Source organism: Anomaloglossus baeobatrachus, chromosome 9 (assembly GCF_048569485.1).
Source record: "Anomaloglossus baeobatrachus isolate aAnoBae1 chromosome 9, aAnoBae1.hap1, whole genome shotgun sequence".
NCBI classification, from domain to species: Eukaryota; Metazoa; Chordata; class Amphibia; order Anura; family Aromobatidae; genus Anomaloglossus; species Anomaloglossus baeobatrachus.
Genome location: NC_134361.1, coordinates 201,267,010 through 201,282,884, shown reverse-complemented (window position 1 = coordinate 201,282,884; position 15,875 = coordinate 201,267,010). Strand labels below are relative to the sequence as shown.

The 15,875-nt window shown below is 46.8% G+C and overlaps 1 protein-coding gene across 2 annotated transcripts in view; it reads right to left on the bottom strand.

The window, feature by feature from the left end:
• LOC142250678 (uncharacterized) overlaps positions 1–15,875 on the bottom strand; it is a 123,766-nt gene that overhangs the window by 73,822 nt on the left and 34,069 nt on the right. For both annotated transcript variants that reach the window (XM_075322871.1, XM_075322872.1), the window contains exon 5: positions 6,058–6,173. In XM_075322871.1, the coding sequence (XP_075178986.1) occupies positions 6,058–6,173 (116 nt within the window). The remainder of the gene's footprint in view (positions 1–6,057; positions 6,174–15,875) is intronic.

Here is a 15,875-nt window from a genome sequence, read left to right as displayed (position 1 = left end):
TTCTGGAGAGAGCTCTGTAAGCTCCTGCAGATAGAGCTGAACATCTCCTCCGCATACCATCCCGAAACCAATGGACTGGTGGAGAGGACCAATCAGACCTTGGTAACTTACCTCCGCCATTTTATCTCCGCGCACCACGACAACTGGGCTAACCTCCTTCCTTGGGCCGAATTTGCCATTAATAATTCGGTTCATGAATCCTCTGGCCAGACTCCGTTCCTGCTCAATAACGGACAACATCCCAGAATCCCGGTTCCGATGCCCATTACGTCACCCGATCCTAGAGTGGAGGATTGGGCGACCGAGGCCCGGGAGATCTGGGATAACACCCAAGAGGCCCTTAAGAGGGCTAAAGACCGGATGGTGACAACAGCTGATGTGCGCCGCCGCCCGGCACCATCCTTCGCCCCTGGTGACCTAGTGTGGCTGTCCTCTAAGAATGTTAACCTACGGGTACAGGCAGCCAAGTTCGCCCCTAGGTACCTGGGTCCGTTTAAAGTACTAGAGCAGGTAAACCCGGTGGCATACCGACTCCAGCTCCCTCCACGCTGGGCTATAGCCAACACCTTTCACGTGTCCCTCCTGAAACCCGTACGACTTAATAAGTTCTCGGGGTCCCTGACGCCTCAAACCGACTCTCCGTCCGACGACCCTGAGGTGGCGAAGCTTGTGGAGACAAAAGTCATACGGGGCAGGAGGTACTACCTCGTGGAGTGGGTCGGCCGTGGTCCGGAGCATAGATCCTGGGAATTGGAGGATCATATCCACGCCCCGGGTTTGATAGCGGCCTTCGAGCACGGGCAGGGGGGGGGCCTAGACGGGGGGGTAATGTTACACCTCGTGGCTCTCCTGTGGCAAGGAATGAGGCATTCTCCTTGCCTGCCACGAGCGCTCCTGCTCAGCAGCGCTGAAGGTCTGCCAGACTGCGCAGAGTGCAGGAGAAACCTCCTCAGAGAGGCAGCACAAGGGTGACACCTAGTGGTACTCCTGTTGCAAGAAATGAGGCGGTCTCCCATTCCTTGCCTGCCGCGGCTCCTCCTGCTCAGCAGCCCCGAAGGTCTGTGAGGTTGCGCAATGTGCAGAGGTTTTCTGCTCAGGGAAGCAGTGAGACTCCCGTTATCTCTACACATTGTGAGACCGAGGATCCCGCCTCTATTTCCCAGAGGCAGGAGGGTGAGCATGTGCAATGCTTTGTGGGTCCTGATTCGCCCACTCACGTCACACGGCTTGATGACGAGGCTGGTGACGTGGTGAATCCTGACTGGCCAGGCTGGGACGTCGTGGATCCTGATTGGGTCAAGTCCGTCATCTCCGCCTCGCGCCCGCCCTTGGCTGGAGCGACACCTCCTTAAAAGCTCCTCCTGCCATCATGGCGGCGCGCGACCGTCCTTCTATGTTTGGATGTCTGGCAGCGTGCTGCCACGCCACTGCTCAGGCATTATCGTCTTCCGTGGGCTTGGCCCTTGCTGCTTAGGCAGCACCTGGTTTGCAGGCCGTGTCCCTGCCTTGCTGCTCCGGCAGTAGCTCCTTCGACAGGCCGTGTTCCTGTTCCAGGTGAGCTCCTCGAGTCTCCACCGGACTCACCTGGTAATTGAAAGCACACGTGCGTGGGCACCTCTGTGCTACCCTCGTGCCATATTCTCGTGATTTCCACTGGCACACGTACGTGTGCTTCCCCGTGCAACAGGTACACCGAGCCGTGTGATCCCTGCCATACAACCCTCACGGGTTAGGGCAGACCGGTGTACGTAGATCGTCTGTGACATTCCAGACGATCGCTAGCAGCAACCCGCTCACTCTTCACCCACCATAGCAGTGGTCCCTTACACCGCACAGTGGACCTTGACCGGCGGAAGCTGTCCATTCCCCATCTTGGCACGCTTCCCCGGGTCCCCCTCGTAACACGTACCCATCAACTTTTTTAGGCAGTGTACTCGAAGAAACCAAATAGTTAAATATGACTGAAATGTTCAGTCCAAAAGTAGATCTAGGTAGAGGACCTCTTTATAGTAACATTCTGTGACACCCTGGACTAGTCAGGTCATCCCAGGTAGTCCCATGCACATACACCCCCCCCCCTCCCTAAAAAGGTGACAGCAGCCAAACTTAAAAACCTTGTCACCACCCTCCAGGTTTGATGTCCACACCAGGGGGTGGAGCCAGGTGGTTGGCTCCACCCACCGAGAAGTTCACAGGCCTGGAGGCGGGAAAAAGACACAAGTTCAGTGTGTAGTAGTTGAGTCTTGCCAGTGAAGGAGAGAGGTCGAGTTCAAGGGCAGACCTGTGATCAGGTCTGCCAATAGTCTACTCAGGTGTCTGGGTTGAAGCCCAGTCACCTCTGGCAAGGAGGCAGACGGTGGTGGCCACCTGCAGGAGCTGGGATTACAGCCGGTAACCATAGGGACCGGGGTCGGGCAGTGGCCCGCCGGTACCGAACCGGGGAACCGATTGGAAACCGGAACACCAGGAGGGGTACTCAGACCCAGTACGAAGCCCCGAACCGACAGGGTCGAGTCAAGTCAACTGATTGAGGACTGGACTTAAGGACCTTTCCCGCACAAGACCCGTTAGAAGACAACAGCTCAACCATACAGGGTAAACCACCGCCAAGGCATAGAGACCCAAAGGGCCAGCGTCTGCGGGCAAACAGGGCTCTACCGGCAACCAGCAAGCCGGGGAGCGGACTACCGTTGCTTAGGCATAGGAGTCAAACATTCACATAAAGAGGTGCAGGAGAATGGCGGAAACCACCAACCTGTTAAGGGAGAAGCTGGAGCCGGCTGCGGGCCCTGTTCATCATCCCGTTTGGTTTACCAGAGACTCCAGTGTATTGTGTCATAGTGAGTGCACCAGTGCCTTTGGGCCGCGCACCGCGCCGCACTGCACCAGCATCTCGCACGCACCTGTCCTCACGCCTCAGCACCTCCCTCGGGCCCCCGGGACCATCACTCCCCTACCCACAGAGGGGTCAACACCAAGCAGTGCAACACCGTCCCCGGGAGGCCTAGTTAACGGCAGCAGTGGTGTCCATCCATTCACCACAACCCGTGGGTGGCGTCACAAACTTACATCCCTTACAAACCACCGCGGCCCCAGCCGTGGAGCTCCCCACCGAAGTCCCTGCGTGTAGTGCCAACTCCCTTGCAGAGCGACGTGACCCCCGGGTCCGTGAAGAGCTCGAGCCACCCACCGTACGAGCACGAATCCGAGCGGCTCGGCCTTCGCAGCCGAGCCCGCGGGGCGGTACAAATCCAGCTTGGAGCAACTTGCCTTAGGTTATCTTTTAACTGTTGGGAAACCGTTTTTTTTTAACCCGTGTGTTTTTTATATGGTAGTTATTCCCCGAAACATATTCATCACCTGTCCAAAAATAGCTGATAAATGTATGATCCCTGGGCTGTTCACAGGGAGAAGGAGTTTAAGTGGAGCAACATCCAAGCATGTCCTCTACTGTTAAGGCTGCTTTACACGAGTCGATCTATTGTGCGATGCATCGTTGGGGTCACGGTTTTCGTGATGCACTTCCGACGTTCGTAACGACATCTTTGCATGCGTCACCTCCGTGCGATTCCAAACGATCAATAATCGTTATAAAATCGGCCATCGTGTACTCGTCGTTTATTTCCATAATATCGTGTATTTTTGGCTTTCAGAATGACACATTGATAAGTGTGACTCCCTTTCATCGTCCTTCGTCGTTTTTTGAAACGTCATCAGCGTCCAGGGCGTAGTTGCTATTTTAAATAGACACGCCTAATATGTTGTGATTGGTTGTCGCTGATGCGTTTTGATTTGCTAATCATGAAATAAAAGCCGGAGCTAGTGTTCTGAATTTCGTCCATTCTGGGTAGCCTTGTCGCAGTGTTACTTATTTGTTTTTGTTTTTTCGGGATTCCTCTGCTTGTGTCCTTTTGCAACCGTAAGTTTTATTTTAGCCCCTTTTTTTATTTTTTTTTTTTAATTTTTGTAAAACAACATAAAATATCAATATCAATGGAATAAATAAAGGTAAAAACCTTTTGTTTAAAAAATTTACAAAAATTAGGAAAAAAAATTTCCTAACCAAAATATTATTTGAACAATATTAAAACCTAACATTAAAAAAACCAACCCAAAAAAAAAAACAAAACAAAAAAAAAAACCTTTGATGCAAAACAAACAAAATTCTCCAAGAGAAGGATGCCAGGAAAAAATGTTCGCAGATACAAGGGAAAAACGAGACAACAAGGACGGATTCACGAGAGACGATTTATATTAAAGCCAACCAATCAGCCAAAGAATAAAGACAAGAGTGTGTTGGAAAACAAGATTCTGGGCGTGATAGATTATAGACAACGTCACAGAGGGGTGTATAGTTTACATAAAAACGCCCCTACGAAAGACAGATTGACTAAAACAAAACGTGTGAAGCCTTTGGCACGGCCGCCATGGACAATCAATACATCGCTGATCGCTATTGGGTCGTTGATCAAAACAAAACGTGTGACGCATAGACAACAACCTATATGCGATCAAAAAAAAGACATGGGCGTGACGCATCGGATAAAAAATAGCACGATCGGTCGTCTCGTGTAAAGCAGGCTTTAGTCTATGGACAGTGAAGAAGAATGGGGGACTCAAGAACTCCATGCTAATAATTAGTGAGGGTCCCAGGAGTGAGGTCCCACATGGATTAATTCCATACCTGACCACTGAATCCCCTACCACCCTTTCTGGGGAGAGAGGATGTGTGACACCCTGGCCTATCAGGTTGTCACAGGGTATTGTGCAATCTGCCCTTCTGCACAGTATCCAATCCTCCTTGGTTATGGATCCTGGTCCTTTGGTGTTGCTAAGATCAGAGCCAGCCAAAACCCTAGGAACACTTTACACCATACCCACCAGACACACCATTGGGGGCCTGAAGGGAATAGGGCCGCCAACTTGGGGGGTTGGTAGGGGAAAGTGAAAAAGTGAAAGAGGAGTGTTGTGTTGGAGGTGAAAGAGAGAGGAGGTCAGGAGCTGGGCTCCTTGAAGCTACTAGGTGGCTGACATTGGTCTGGGCCTGGTAGGAGCTGGTACCCCGGTCGCAGAAGATCGTGTCAAGGGGCACGGTTTGCCGAGTAGGGCAGCCGACGGCCTTGAACCATCTCCGGGCAGGGGCCAGGGCATGACTGGGTACGCGGACCCTAGGCCGGGAAGTAGCTTCAAGTGTCCTGGTAATTTACCCGACGGGGGTGAAGTCTTCAAGATTCATCCCTCACCCGCTCCAAAATAGGGGTACTAGCGCAACGAGGGGATAGGACTTTTCCCAAAACACAGTCCACCAAATCCCAAGCGTGAACCCTGAGAGCAAGCTCACTCCATTAGCCATACGGGTGAGCGGGACCCGATTAGTTCCATACTATAGGGTCCAACAGTGAGAAGGTGCCACGGAAAAGGCCACCGGCTAACAAGCGACACCAAGGGCACGGATCCACGCGTGCTCCCTCCCTGCTGCAGTGGTGCTCAGAATTCTGGTTTACAAGCTGTCGGTATCAGTATTCTTGTGGTAGTGAAGGCACTCCTTCACTACCACCACCGGGCCCAGGGGCGCAACCCCCTACCCACAGAGGGCTTAAACACCTTGCTGCCATACCACCGCCACTGGGCTCCCCAACAGCAGCGGTGGTACTCCATATTACCACGCACCATGGGTGCGTCACGAACTTCTAACTCCCCTGTACATACTCCCCTTTACAAACTCGAGTGTCCGCACGAACCCCCGGGTCCGGAGACGCCTCGCGCCACCTCGTTTCCGGATCCCAGCGGCTTGACCGCTGATACGGGGGCGGTACAGATGACTATGCCTTATTTGTCTTGTTAAGGTCAACATATGTAGACATCATCCAGACTTCTAAAAATGTCATCCTTCAATGGACACTTGGTTGTAGAGTTTTGGTGTACACATGGATACCATTAGAGCAGGAGTTGTGCTTGTCCAGTCTATCCTTTAAATCCTATAGTATTGGTCTTGAATATTGGTTTGTTATGGTAAGAGAATACGCAAATGTAAATCCAAGCCTCCAGAATGCTTACCTTGAAGACATCATGTGATAGACCAGAGTCGTCCAGTTTATTCTTACTTAAGTCCAACCACTCTAGGTTCGGGAGACCAGCAAAAGCCCGAGCTGGAAGTTTGGAAATCTCATTTTCTGTATGAAAAAAACATAAAAAAAAACAATTATCCATATCATTGTTTATGCCATGGACTGCCTTTAAGAGAGGTACAACTGGGCTTGTTGGCCTGGGTACCAGGAGCTTGTTTCCCTAATCCCACAACTACTGCTTAATCCTATGTAAATGTAGGTGCACTGTGACTGTATGATTGTCATATGGAGTTTTTCGGAAACTTCACCGACTGTCATGGCAGCATTGGACTCTGTTCACATTGCAGATTCTGACAATTTGACCGATGGTTTGTCTGGTGTCTGGGATCAAGACCAGCAGACTCGGGTGTCGACCTGCAGTGTGCTAATTCATAGACAGGCTAGCAAGAGTTTATCTTTCCTGTTCTGCTTGCTCCTTTGATCACATGTTGTGGAGAGACCTATCACATTTGCTCCCCTTTTATTTATGCTGGTTGAATCTTTCCACCCATGCCAGCTACAGTTTGTTCCATGTTGGTTTGTGAGTTGTGGTGTCCCAGACTATCTGGTGAAAGTTGTGCTTATTGCTTGGTGCGGTTGTGGAGTTTACCCCTGTTCTTTTGTACTTCCTTCCTGCTATCATTTCTGCTCCCCTCCTATTTATGCAGGCTAAGTCCTTCTACCCATGCCAGCTATAGTTTATTTTGTGTTGGTCTGTGAGTTTTGGTGTCCCAGACTTTCTGGAGATTGTTGTGCTTATTGCTTGATGCTGTTGTGGAGTTACCCCTGTTATTTTGTACCTCCTTCCTGCTCTTGTTTTTCCTCCTGAATCTCTTATTGTCTTTACCTTTGTTTGTGCTGGCAGTGTGACACAGTTTTGGTTTTTCCCTTAAGAAAGAGTAGGACCTAGCATCACCTATTTAAACAGGTGCTCTGGGAAAAAATTTTTGTAGAGAAGAAAATATAAACCCCGGCACACCGTGGGTTTCCCACGAGAAAAACGGATACAAGTTCAATAATCTTGATCTATTTTTTCTTTTTATTATGAAAAAGATTTTTTGTATAGTAGAAAGTCCACCTCAAGACAACGTTTCGGCATCAAGCCTTCATCTGGTCGGACAATCTGACTTTAATACATTTTACATGTGGAAAAATATACAGAAAGGAAAAAATTGTGAGAATCACAAAGGACATACAGAGTATGAGAAACATCAATAGTACATACGACCTGATTTAAACATATGTGAACACAAGATGTAGAGACCAATGTCACATTAAATAAAGTAACTCTGAATACAGTAACTCTGAATATCTGTTGAGGAGGGACGTCTGTGAAGGGTATTGTGCTATATGGAGTCTAAGATTAGGGGGATAAGATGCTCACCCATCTACATCCGCATCCAGTGAGGCAAGGGTGTTAAAGAATTGATAGAGGGTGTTTACCTAAGAGGAAAGAGAAGAACGGGAGAAAGGGAACACCGTAAAGGGTTATGTCTTGGTGTAATCTTTGAATTGACATGGGGGAGGGAGGAAAGGGAAAAAGGGAAAAAGGAGCAAGAACGGTGGAAGGGGAAAGCCATGCCTACCTGCAAAAAAACAGGGTCTAGTACACGTAACCTGCTGTGTAGGTAATATATTATATAGGGTAATCCTATGGATGAGATAAATTAGATCAGTGAAGCCAATAAAACAGCAACATATGTAGGGGCTGGTAATTCTATTTGGACACATAGACATACTTGCGGGTAAAGTTGTGGCCTGAAGACCTAGTCACAGGTATGAGTACCCAATGGTCAGATATGCCAGAATTTGGACGTATTAGGTTCTAAAGGAGAACATACATATTGAGAGAATATGGTAACAGATTACTATATATCATTTAGATAGAAATGAGGTGCAAGGGAACATGTATAACATAAGGAGGCCTCACCAGGCAAAGTGGTTTTTTTGATTTGAACACAGGTGGTGTCATACAATAGTGTTTCGGGTAATGTCCCTCTAAGGGAAATGGAACAATATGATTAAGGTGATCATACATACGAAACGGTATACGTCCGTAAAACCAGTGGTATATGGAAACACTGGCAATAATGAACAAACATAATGACATACCTGTGAATCAATTGATAGCTATGAGCGTAGTAGCGGGTATAGGGACCCAATGGTAAAGTATATCAGACATCAACGTTATAATTTCTGAAAAAGGGGGGGGATGTATAAGGGTTAAACAGGATATATATGTCTGGAAAGAAGTCAGGCACGTTGGGGTACACATACCATTAAGTGACGTCACCAGGTGTAGCCGTCAGTTAATGCCAGTAAGGATAATGTGATAATGCTTCAGGTGTTATCACTATGTGGGAGACAAAGGGTATGGTTAGGGTGGGGAAAACAGGCCATTGAAATGTACACCAAGTAGGGGGATCTACCTTGATACGAAACATGCTATATTCAGGAATTACACGTATTCTTAATAGTGCCCAGGGTCCGGCCCAGTCTGTAACTCAAGATAGACAATAGTGAATGGGTATCCTGTCACATAGAGGGTTAATAGTGAGGTATTACCGTTACATGTGGAAGGCTGGATCGAGTTCAGGATCTAGGTGTAAGAGCCTTGAATATGGAGAGGTATCTGGGCAGGGTGACCTGGCCGGGTAAGAAGAAATGGAAGGTAGGAAAGAAGAGAGAAGGACACTATGAACGAGCATAGATAAAACCATAAGGTAGGGATGCTGAAGTATATGGGCGGGCCACTTACCCTCCTTGTGTGGGTGATCGTGCGGTCTGTGCGTCCTGTGCTGTTAGCGGCGCAGTCTCCGTGTTTAAATGGATGGTGCAGTCAGGGACGTAACTTCCGGTGATGAATGGGCGGAAGTGATGCGTGTCGGCGTGAACCGCACGCCGCGCATGCGCCGACAGCACGGATGCTCGTGGTGTCATGGATCACAGGAGCGGTACGTCACATCCGGTATTTGGAATACAAGGAAGTGCTAGCGGTGGAACGCAAACAGCGCATGCTTATTGGATTCGGTATACTCCGGTGGAAGGAAGTGCTAGAGTGCAGTGCCGCTCCAATATGATGGGAAGCCATCGTCAGTATATCGGGTGAGGTAGGGCACTGGTGGATAATAGTGGAAGTGCCTATGAGCGGGACGAATAGTTCTGTAAGTAAAATAAGAGGAGAATTAGAAATTTTATCCAAAGCACAATAACACATACCAAAAGAGAAGTTTACTCGGATCAATAAGATATAGGTACCATGATCTCTAAAGAGAAGAGATCCAAGTACCATATTTATATTTAGCACAACAGCCAGTCATAGTAAAATAATAAGACAATTAATGAAAAGAACATTACAGAGGCTACATTTAAAGACCTGATTCGTATTTTCGATTGAGCCCATGGGGTTCCATGGTGCCCAAGGTGTGTATCCATCTAGCTTCTAATTCAAGGAGGCGCTTGATTCTATTGCCCCCTCTACGGTTCATACAGACCTGATCAATCACTTGATACCTTAGTTGAGAGACATTATGTGTCATTGTCAAAAAGTGATGGGGAATGGGTAATAAGGTACGTCCGCAGCGAATGTCGGATTTATGTTTGTTTATGCGGTCTCGGACATGTTGGGTGGTCTCACCAACATATCCGAGACCGCACGGACACTTGATGTAATAGATAACATATGAACTGTCACATGTATAAAAATTTTTGATGTGAAAGACTCTACCGGTTCTGGGATGTGTGAATGTGTCACCTCTGGTAACGTTGGAACATTGTGCGCAACTCAGACACGGGAAAGTCCCGAACTGAGGATTACCAATAAACCGTTGCCGGGGAGAGGTGGTGGCGGAACCTATGTCTGCCCGAATGAGTTTATTTTTCAAGTTTGGAGACTTCTTATAGCAGATCAGTGGTGGGTTATGAAATTCCTGGATGTGGGGATAGGACATTCCCAAAAGGGGCCAGTGTCTGAGAATAATGCTCTTGAGTAAGGGAGAAAAAGGATGGTAGGTGTTGACAAAATAAATACGATTCTTGGTGTCATGTGTTTTCACAGAGGTTGTTATGGTCTTCTCGGCTATTTCCTGGGGATACCCCCTCTGAATAAACTTACCACTCATCTCTTGGTGCCTGCTGGCTCTGGTCTCATTGTCACTAACCAATCTATCCACTCTCGTGTGCTGTGAAATGGGTAGGGACCGCTTGGTGTGTTTTGGATGATTACTGGTGTAGTGAAGAAGACTATTACGGTCTGTGGGTTTGATGTAGATGTCGGTGGACAGTAGGCCTGCGATATCTTTAATGACTAGACAGTCCAGGAAATTGATCTTATCAGGATCATGGTGTATAGAAAATGATAGACCTGGTAGGAAGCTGTTGATGTCCATATGAAAGGTGAGTAAGGACTCGAGATCACCATTCCAAACCATAAATATATCATCTATATAGCGACGCCATAGGAGCGCGTGCTGAATAATGAGTGGGTGATTATGTATAAACTTCTCCTCGAAACGCGTCATGAATATGTTAGCGTAGGGGGGTGCAACATTTGAGCCCATTGCAGTCCCCCTACGCTGAACATAGAATTGATCCTGGAACAGAAAGTAATTCTGTTCCAAGATAATGGTAAGCATATCAATGCAAAAAGATCTGTTATCGGCCGGCAAAGTGGTATACTGTTCTCTTCTCTTTTGGTATGTGTTATTGTGCTTTGGATAAAATTTCTAATTCTCCTCTTATTTTACTTACAGAACTATTCGTCCCGCTCATAGGCACTTCCACTATTATCCACCAGTGCCCTACCTCACCCGATATACTGACGATGGCTTCCCATCATATTGGAGCGGCACTGCACTCTAGCACTTCCTTCCACCGGAGTATACCGAATCCAATAAGCATGCGCTGTTTGCGTTCCACCGCTAGCACTTCCTTGTATTCCAAATACCGGATGTGACGTACCGCTCCTGTGATCCATGACACCACGAGCATCCGTGCTGTCGGCGCATGCGCGGCGTGCGGTTCACGCCGACACGCATCACTTCCGCCCATTCATCACCGGAAGTTACGTCCCTGACTGCACCATCCATTTAAACACGGAGACTGCGCCGCTAACAGCACAGGACGCACAGACCGCACGATCACCCACACAAGGAGGGTAAGTGGCCCGCCCATATACTTCAGCATCCCTACCTTATGGTTTTATCTATGCTCGTTCATAGTGTCCTTCTCTCTTCTTTCCTACCTTCCATTTCTTCTTACCCGGCCAGGTCACCCTGCCCAGATACCTCTCCATATTCAAGGCTCTTACACCTAGATCCTGAACTCGATCCAGCCTTCCACATGTAACGGTAATACCTCACTATTAACCCTCTATGTGACAGGATACCCATTCACTATTGTCTATCTTGAGTTACAGACTGGGCCGGACCCTGGGCACTATTAAGAATACGTGTAATTCCTGAATATAGCATGTTTCGTATCAAGGTAGATCCCCCTACTTGGTGTACATTTCAATGGCCTGTTTTCCCCACCCTAACCATACCCTTTGTCTCCCACATAGTGATAACACCTGAAGCATTATCACATTATCCTTACTGGCATTAACTGACGGCTACACCTGGTGACGTCACTTAATGGTATGTGTACCCCAACGTGCCTGACTTCTTTCCAGACATATATATCCTGTTTAACCCTTATACATCCCCCCCCTTTTTCAGAAATTATAACGTTGATGTCTGATATACTTTACCATTGGGTCCCTATACCCGCTACTACGCTCATAGCTATCAATTGATTCACAGGTATGTCATTATGTTTGTTCATTATTGCCAGTGTTTCCATATACCACTGGTTTTACGGACGTATACCGTTTCGTATGTATGATCACCTTAATCATATTGTTCCATTTCCCTTAGAGGGACATTACCCGAAACACTATTGTATGACACCACCTGTGTTCAAATCAAAAAAACCACTTTGCCTGGTGAGGCCTCCTTATGTTATACATGTTCCCTTGCACCTCATTTCTATCTAAATGATATATAGTAATCTGTTACCATATTCTCTCAATATGTATGTTCTCCTATGGCGTCGCTATATAGATGATATATTTATGGTTTGGAATGGTGATCTCGAGTCCTTACTCACCTTTCATATGGACATCAACAGCTTCCTACCAGGTCTATCATTTTCTATACACCATGATCCTGATAAGATCAATTTCCTGGACTGTCTAGTCATTAAAGATATCGCAGGCCTACTGTCCACCGACATCTACATCAAACCCACAGACCGTAATAGTCTTCTTCACTACACCAGTAATCATCCAAAACACACCAAGCGGTCCCTACCCATTTCACAGCACACGAGAGTGGATAGATTGGTTAGTGACAATGAGACCAGAGCCAGCAGGCACCAAGAGATGAGTGGTAAGTTTATTCAGAGGGGGTATCCCCAGGAAATAGCCGAGAAGACCATAACAACCTCTGTGAAAACACATGACACCAAGAATCGTATTTATTTTGTCAACACCTACCATCCTTTTTCTCCCTTACTCAAGAGCATTATTCTCAGACACTGGCCCCTTTTGGGAATGTCCTATCCCCACATCCAGGAATTTCATAACCCACCACTGATCTGCTATAAGAAGTCTCCAAACTTGAAAAATAAACTCATTCGGGCAGACATAGGTTCCGCCACCACCTCTCCCCGGCAACGGTTTATTGGTAATCCTCAGTTCGGGACTTTCCCGTGTCTGAGTTGCGCACAATGTTCCAACGTTACCAGAGGTGACACATTCACACATCCCAGAACCGGTAGAGTCTTTCACATCAAAAATTTTTATACATGTGACAGTTCATATGTTATCTATTACATCAAGTGTCCGTGCGGTCTCGGATATGTTGGTGAGACCACCCAACATGTCCGAGACCGCATAAACAAACATAAATCCGACATTCGCTGCGGACGTACCTTATTACCCATTCCCCATCACTTTTTGACAATGACACATAATGTCTCTCAACTAAGGTATCAAGTGATTGATCAGGTCTGTATGAACCGTAGAGGGGGCAATAGAATCAAGCGCCTCCTTGAATTAGAAGCTAGATGGATACACACCTTGGGCACCATGGAACCCCATGGGCTCAATCGAAAATACGAATCAGGTCTTTAAATGTAGCCTCTGTAATGTTCTTTTCATTAATTGTCTTATTATTTTACTATGACTGGCTGTTGTGCTAAATATAAATATGGTACTTGGATCTCTTCTCTTTAGAGATCATGGTACCTATATCTTATTGATCCGAGTAAACTTCTCTTTTGGTATGTGTTATTGTGCTTTGGATAAAATTTCTAATTCTCCTCTTATTTTACTTACAGAACTATTCGTCCCGCTCATAGGCACTTCCACTATTATCCACCAGTGCCCTACCTCACCCGATATACTGACGATGGCTTCCCATCATATTGGAGCGGCACTGCACTCTAGCACTTCCTTCCACCGGAGTATACCGAATCCAATAAGCATGCGCTGTTTGCGTTCCACCGCTAGCACTTCCTTGTATTCCAAATACCGGATGTGACGTACCGCTCCTGTGATCCATGACACCACGAGCATCCGTGCTGTCGGCGCATGCGCGGCGTGCGGTTCACGCCGACACGCATCACTTCCGCCCATTCATCACCGGAAGTTACGTCCCTGACTGCACCATCCATTTAAACACGGAGACTGCGCCGCTAACAGCACAGGACGCACAGACCGCACGATCACCCACACAAGGAGGGTAAGTGGCCCGCCCATATACTTCAGCATCCCTACCTTATGGTTTTATCTATGCTCGTTCATAGTGTCCTTCTCTCTTCTTTCCTACCTTCCATTTCTTCTTACCCGGCCAGGTCACCCTGCCCAGATACCTCTCCATATTCAAGGCTCTTACACCTAGATCCTGAACTCGATCCAGCCTTCCACATGTAACGGTAATACCTCACTATTAACCCTCTATGTGACAGGATACCCATTCACTATTGTCTATCTTGAGTTACAGACTGGGCCGGACCCTGGGCACTATTAAGAATACGTGTAATTCCTGAATATAGCATGTTTCGTATCAAGGTAGATCCCCCTACTTGGTGTACATTTCAATGGCCTGTTTTCCCCACCCTAACCATACCCTTTGTCTCCCACATAGTGATAACACCTGAAGCATTATCACATTATCCTTACTGGCATTAACTGACGGCTACACCTGGTGACGTCACTTAATGGTATGTGTACCCCAACGTGCCTGACTTCTTTCCAGACATATATATCCTGTTTAACCCTTATACATCCCCCCCCTTTTTCAGAAATTATAACGTTGATGTCTGATATACTTTACCATTGGGTCCCTATACCCGCTACTACGCTCATAGCTATCAATTGATTCACAGGTATGTCATTATGTTTGTTCATTATTGCCAGTGTTTCCATATACCACTGGTTTTACGGACGTATACCGTTTCGTATGTATGATCACCTTAATCATATTGTTCCATTTCCCTTAGAGGGACATTACCCGAAACACTATTGTATGACACCACCTGTGTTCAAATCAAAAAAACCACTTTGCCTGGTGAGGCCTCCTTATGTTATACATGTTCCCTTGCACCTCATTTCTATCTAAATGATATATAGTAATCTGTTACCATATTCTCTCAATATGTATGTTCTCCTTTAGAACCTAATACGTCCAAATTCTGGCATATCTGACCATTGGGTACTCATACCTGTGACTAGGTCTTCAGGCCACAACTTTACCCGCAAGTATGTCTATGTGTCCAAATAGAATTACCAGCCCCTACATATGTTGCTGTTTTATTGGCTTCACTGATCTAATTTATCTCATCCATAGGATTACCCTATATAATATATTACCTACACAGCAGGTTACGTGTACTAGACCCTGTTTTTTTGCAGGTAGGCATGACTTTCCCCTTCCACCGTTCTTGCTCCTTTTTCCCTTTTTCCCTTTCCTCCCTCCCCCATGTCAATTCAAAGATTACACCAAGACATAACCCTTTACGGTGTTCCCTTTCTCCCGTTCTTCTCTTTCCTCTTAGGTAAACACCCTCTATCAATTCTTTAACACCCTTGCCTCACTGGATGCGGATGTAGATGGGTGAGCATCTTATCCCCCTAATCTTAGACTCCATATAGCACAATACCCTTCACAGACGTCCCTCCTCAACAGATATTCAGAGTTACTGTATTCAGAGTTACTTTATTTAATGTGACATTGGTCTCTACATCTTGTGTTCACATATGTTTAAATCAGGTCGTATGTACTATTGATGTTTCTCATACTCTGTATGTCCTTTGTGATTCTCACAATTTTTTCCTTTCTGTATATTTTTCCACATGTAAAATGTATTAAAGTCAGATTGTCCGACCAGATGAAGGCTTGATGCCGAAACGTTGTCTTGAGGTGGACTTTCTACTATACAAAAAATCTTTTTCATAATAAAAAGAAAAAATAGATCAAGATTATTGAACTTGTATCCGTTTTTCTCGTGGGAAACCCACGGTGTGCCGGGGTTTATATTTTCTTTGGTTTTTCCCTTATCTGTCTTTATCTGGGGGTTTCATCACACTCCTGTCCTGTCTCTGCCTAGGTGGAGGGGAATTATATCAGGAATGGTCAGGAAGGAAACTCAAGCATCCCCACCATCAGGAGTATACCTGAGGTCAGGGATAGCATAGGGCCCCCTAGCTAGAGGGACAGCCTAGGA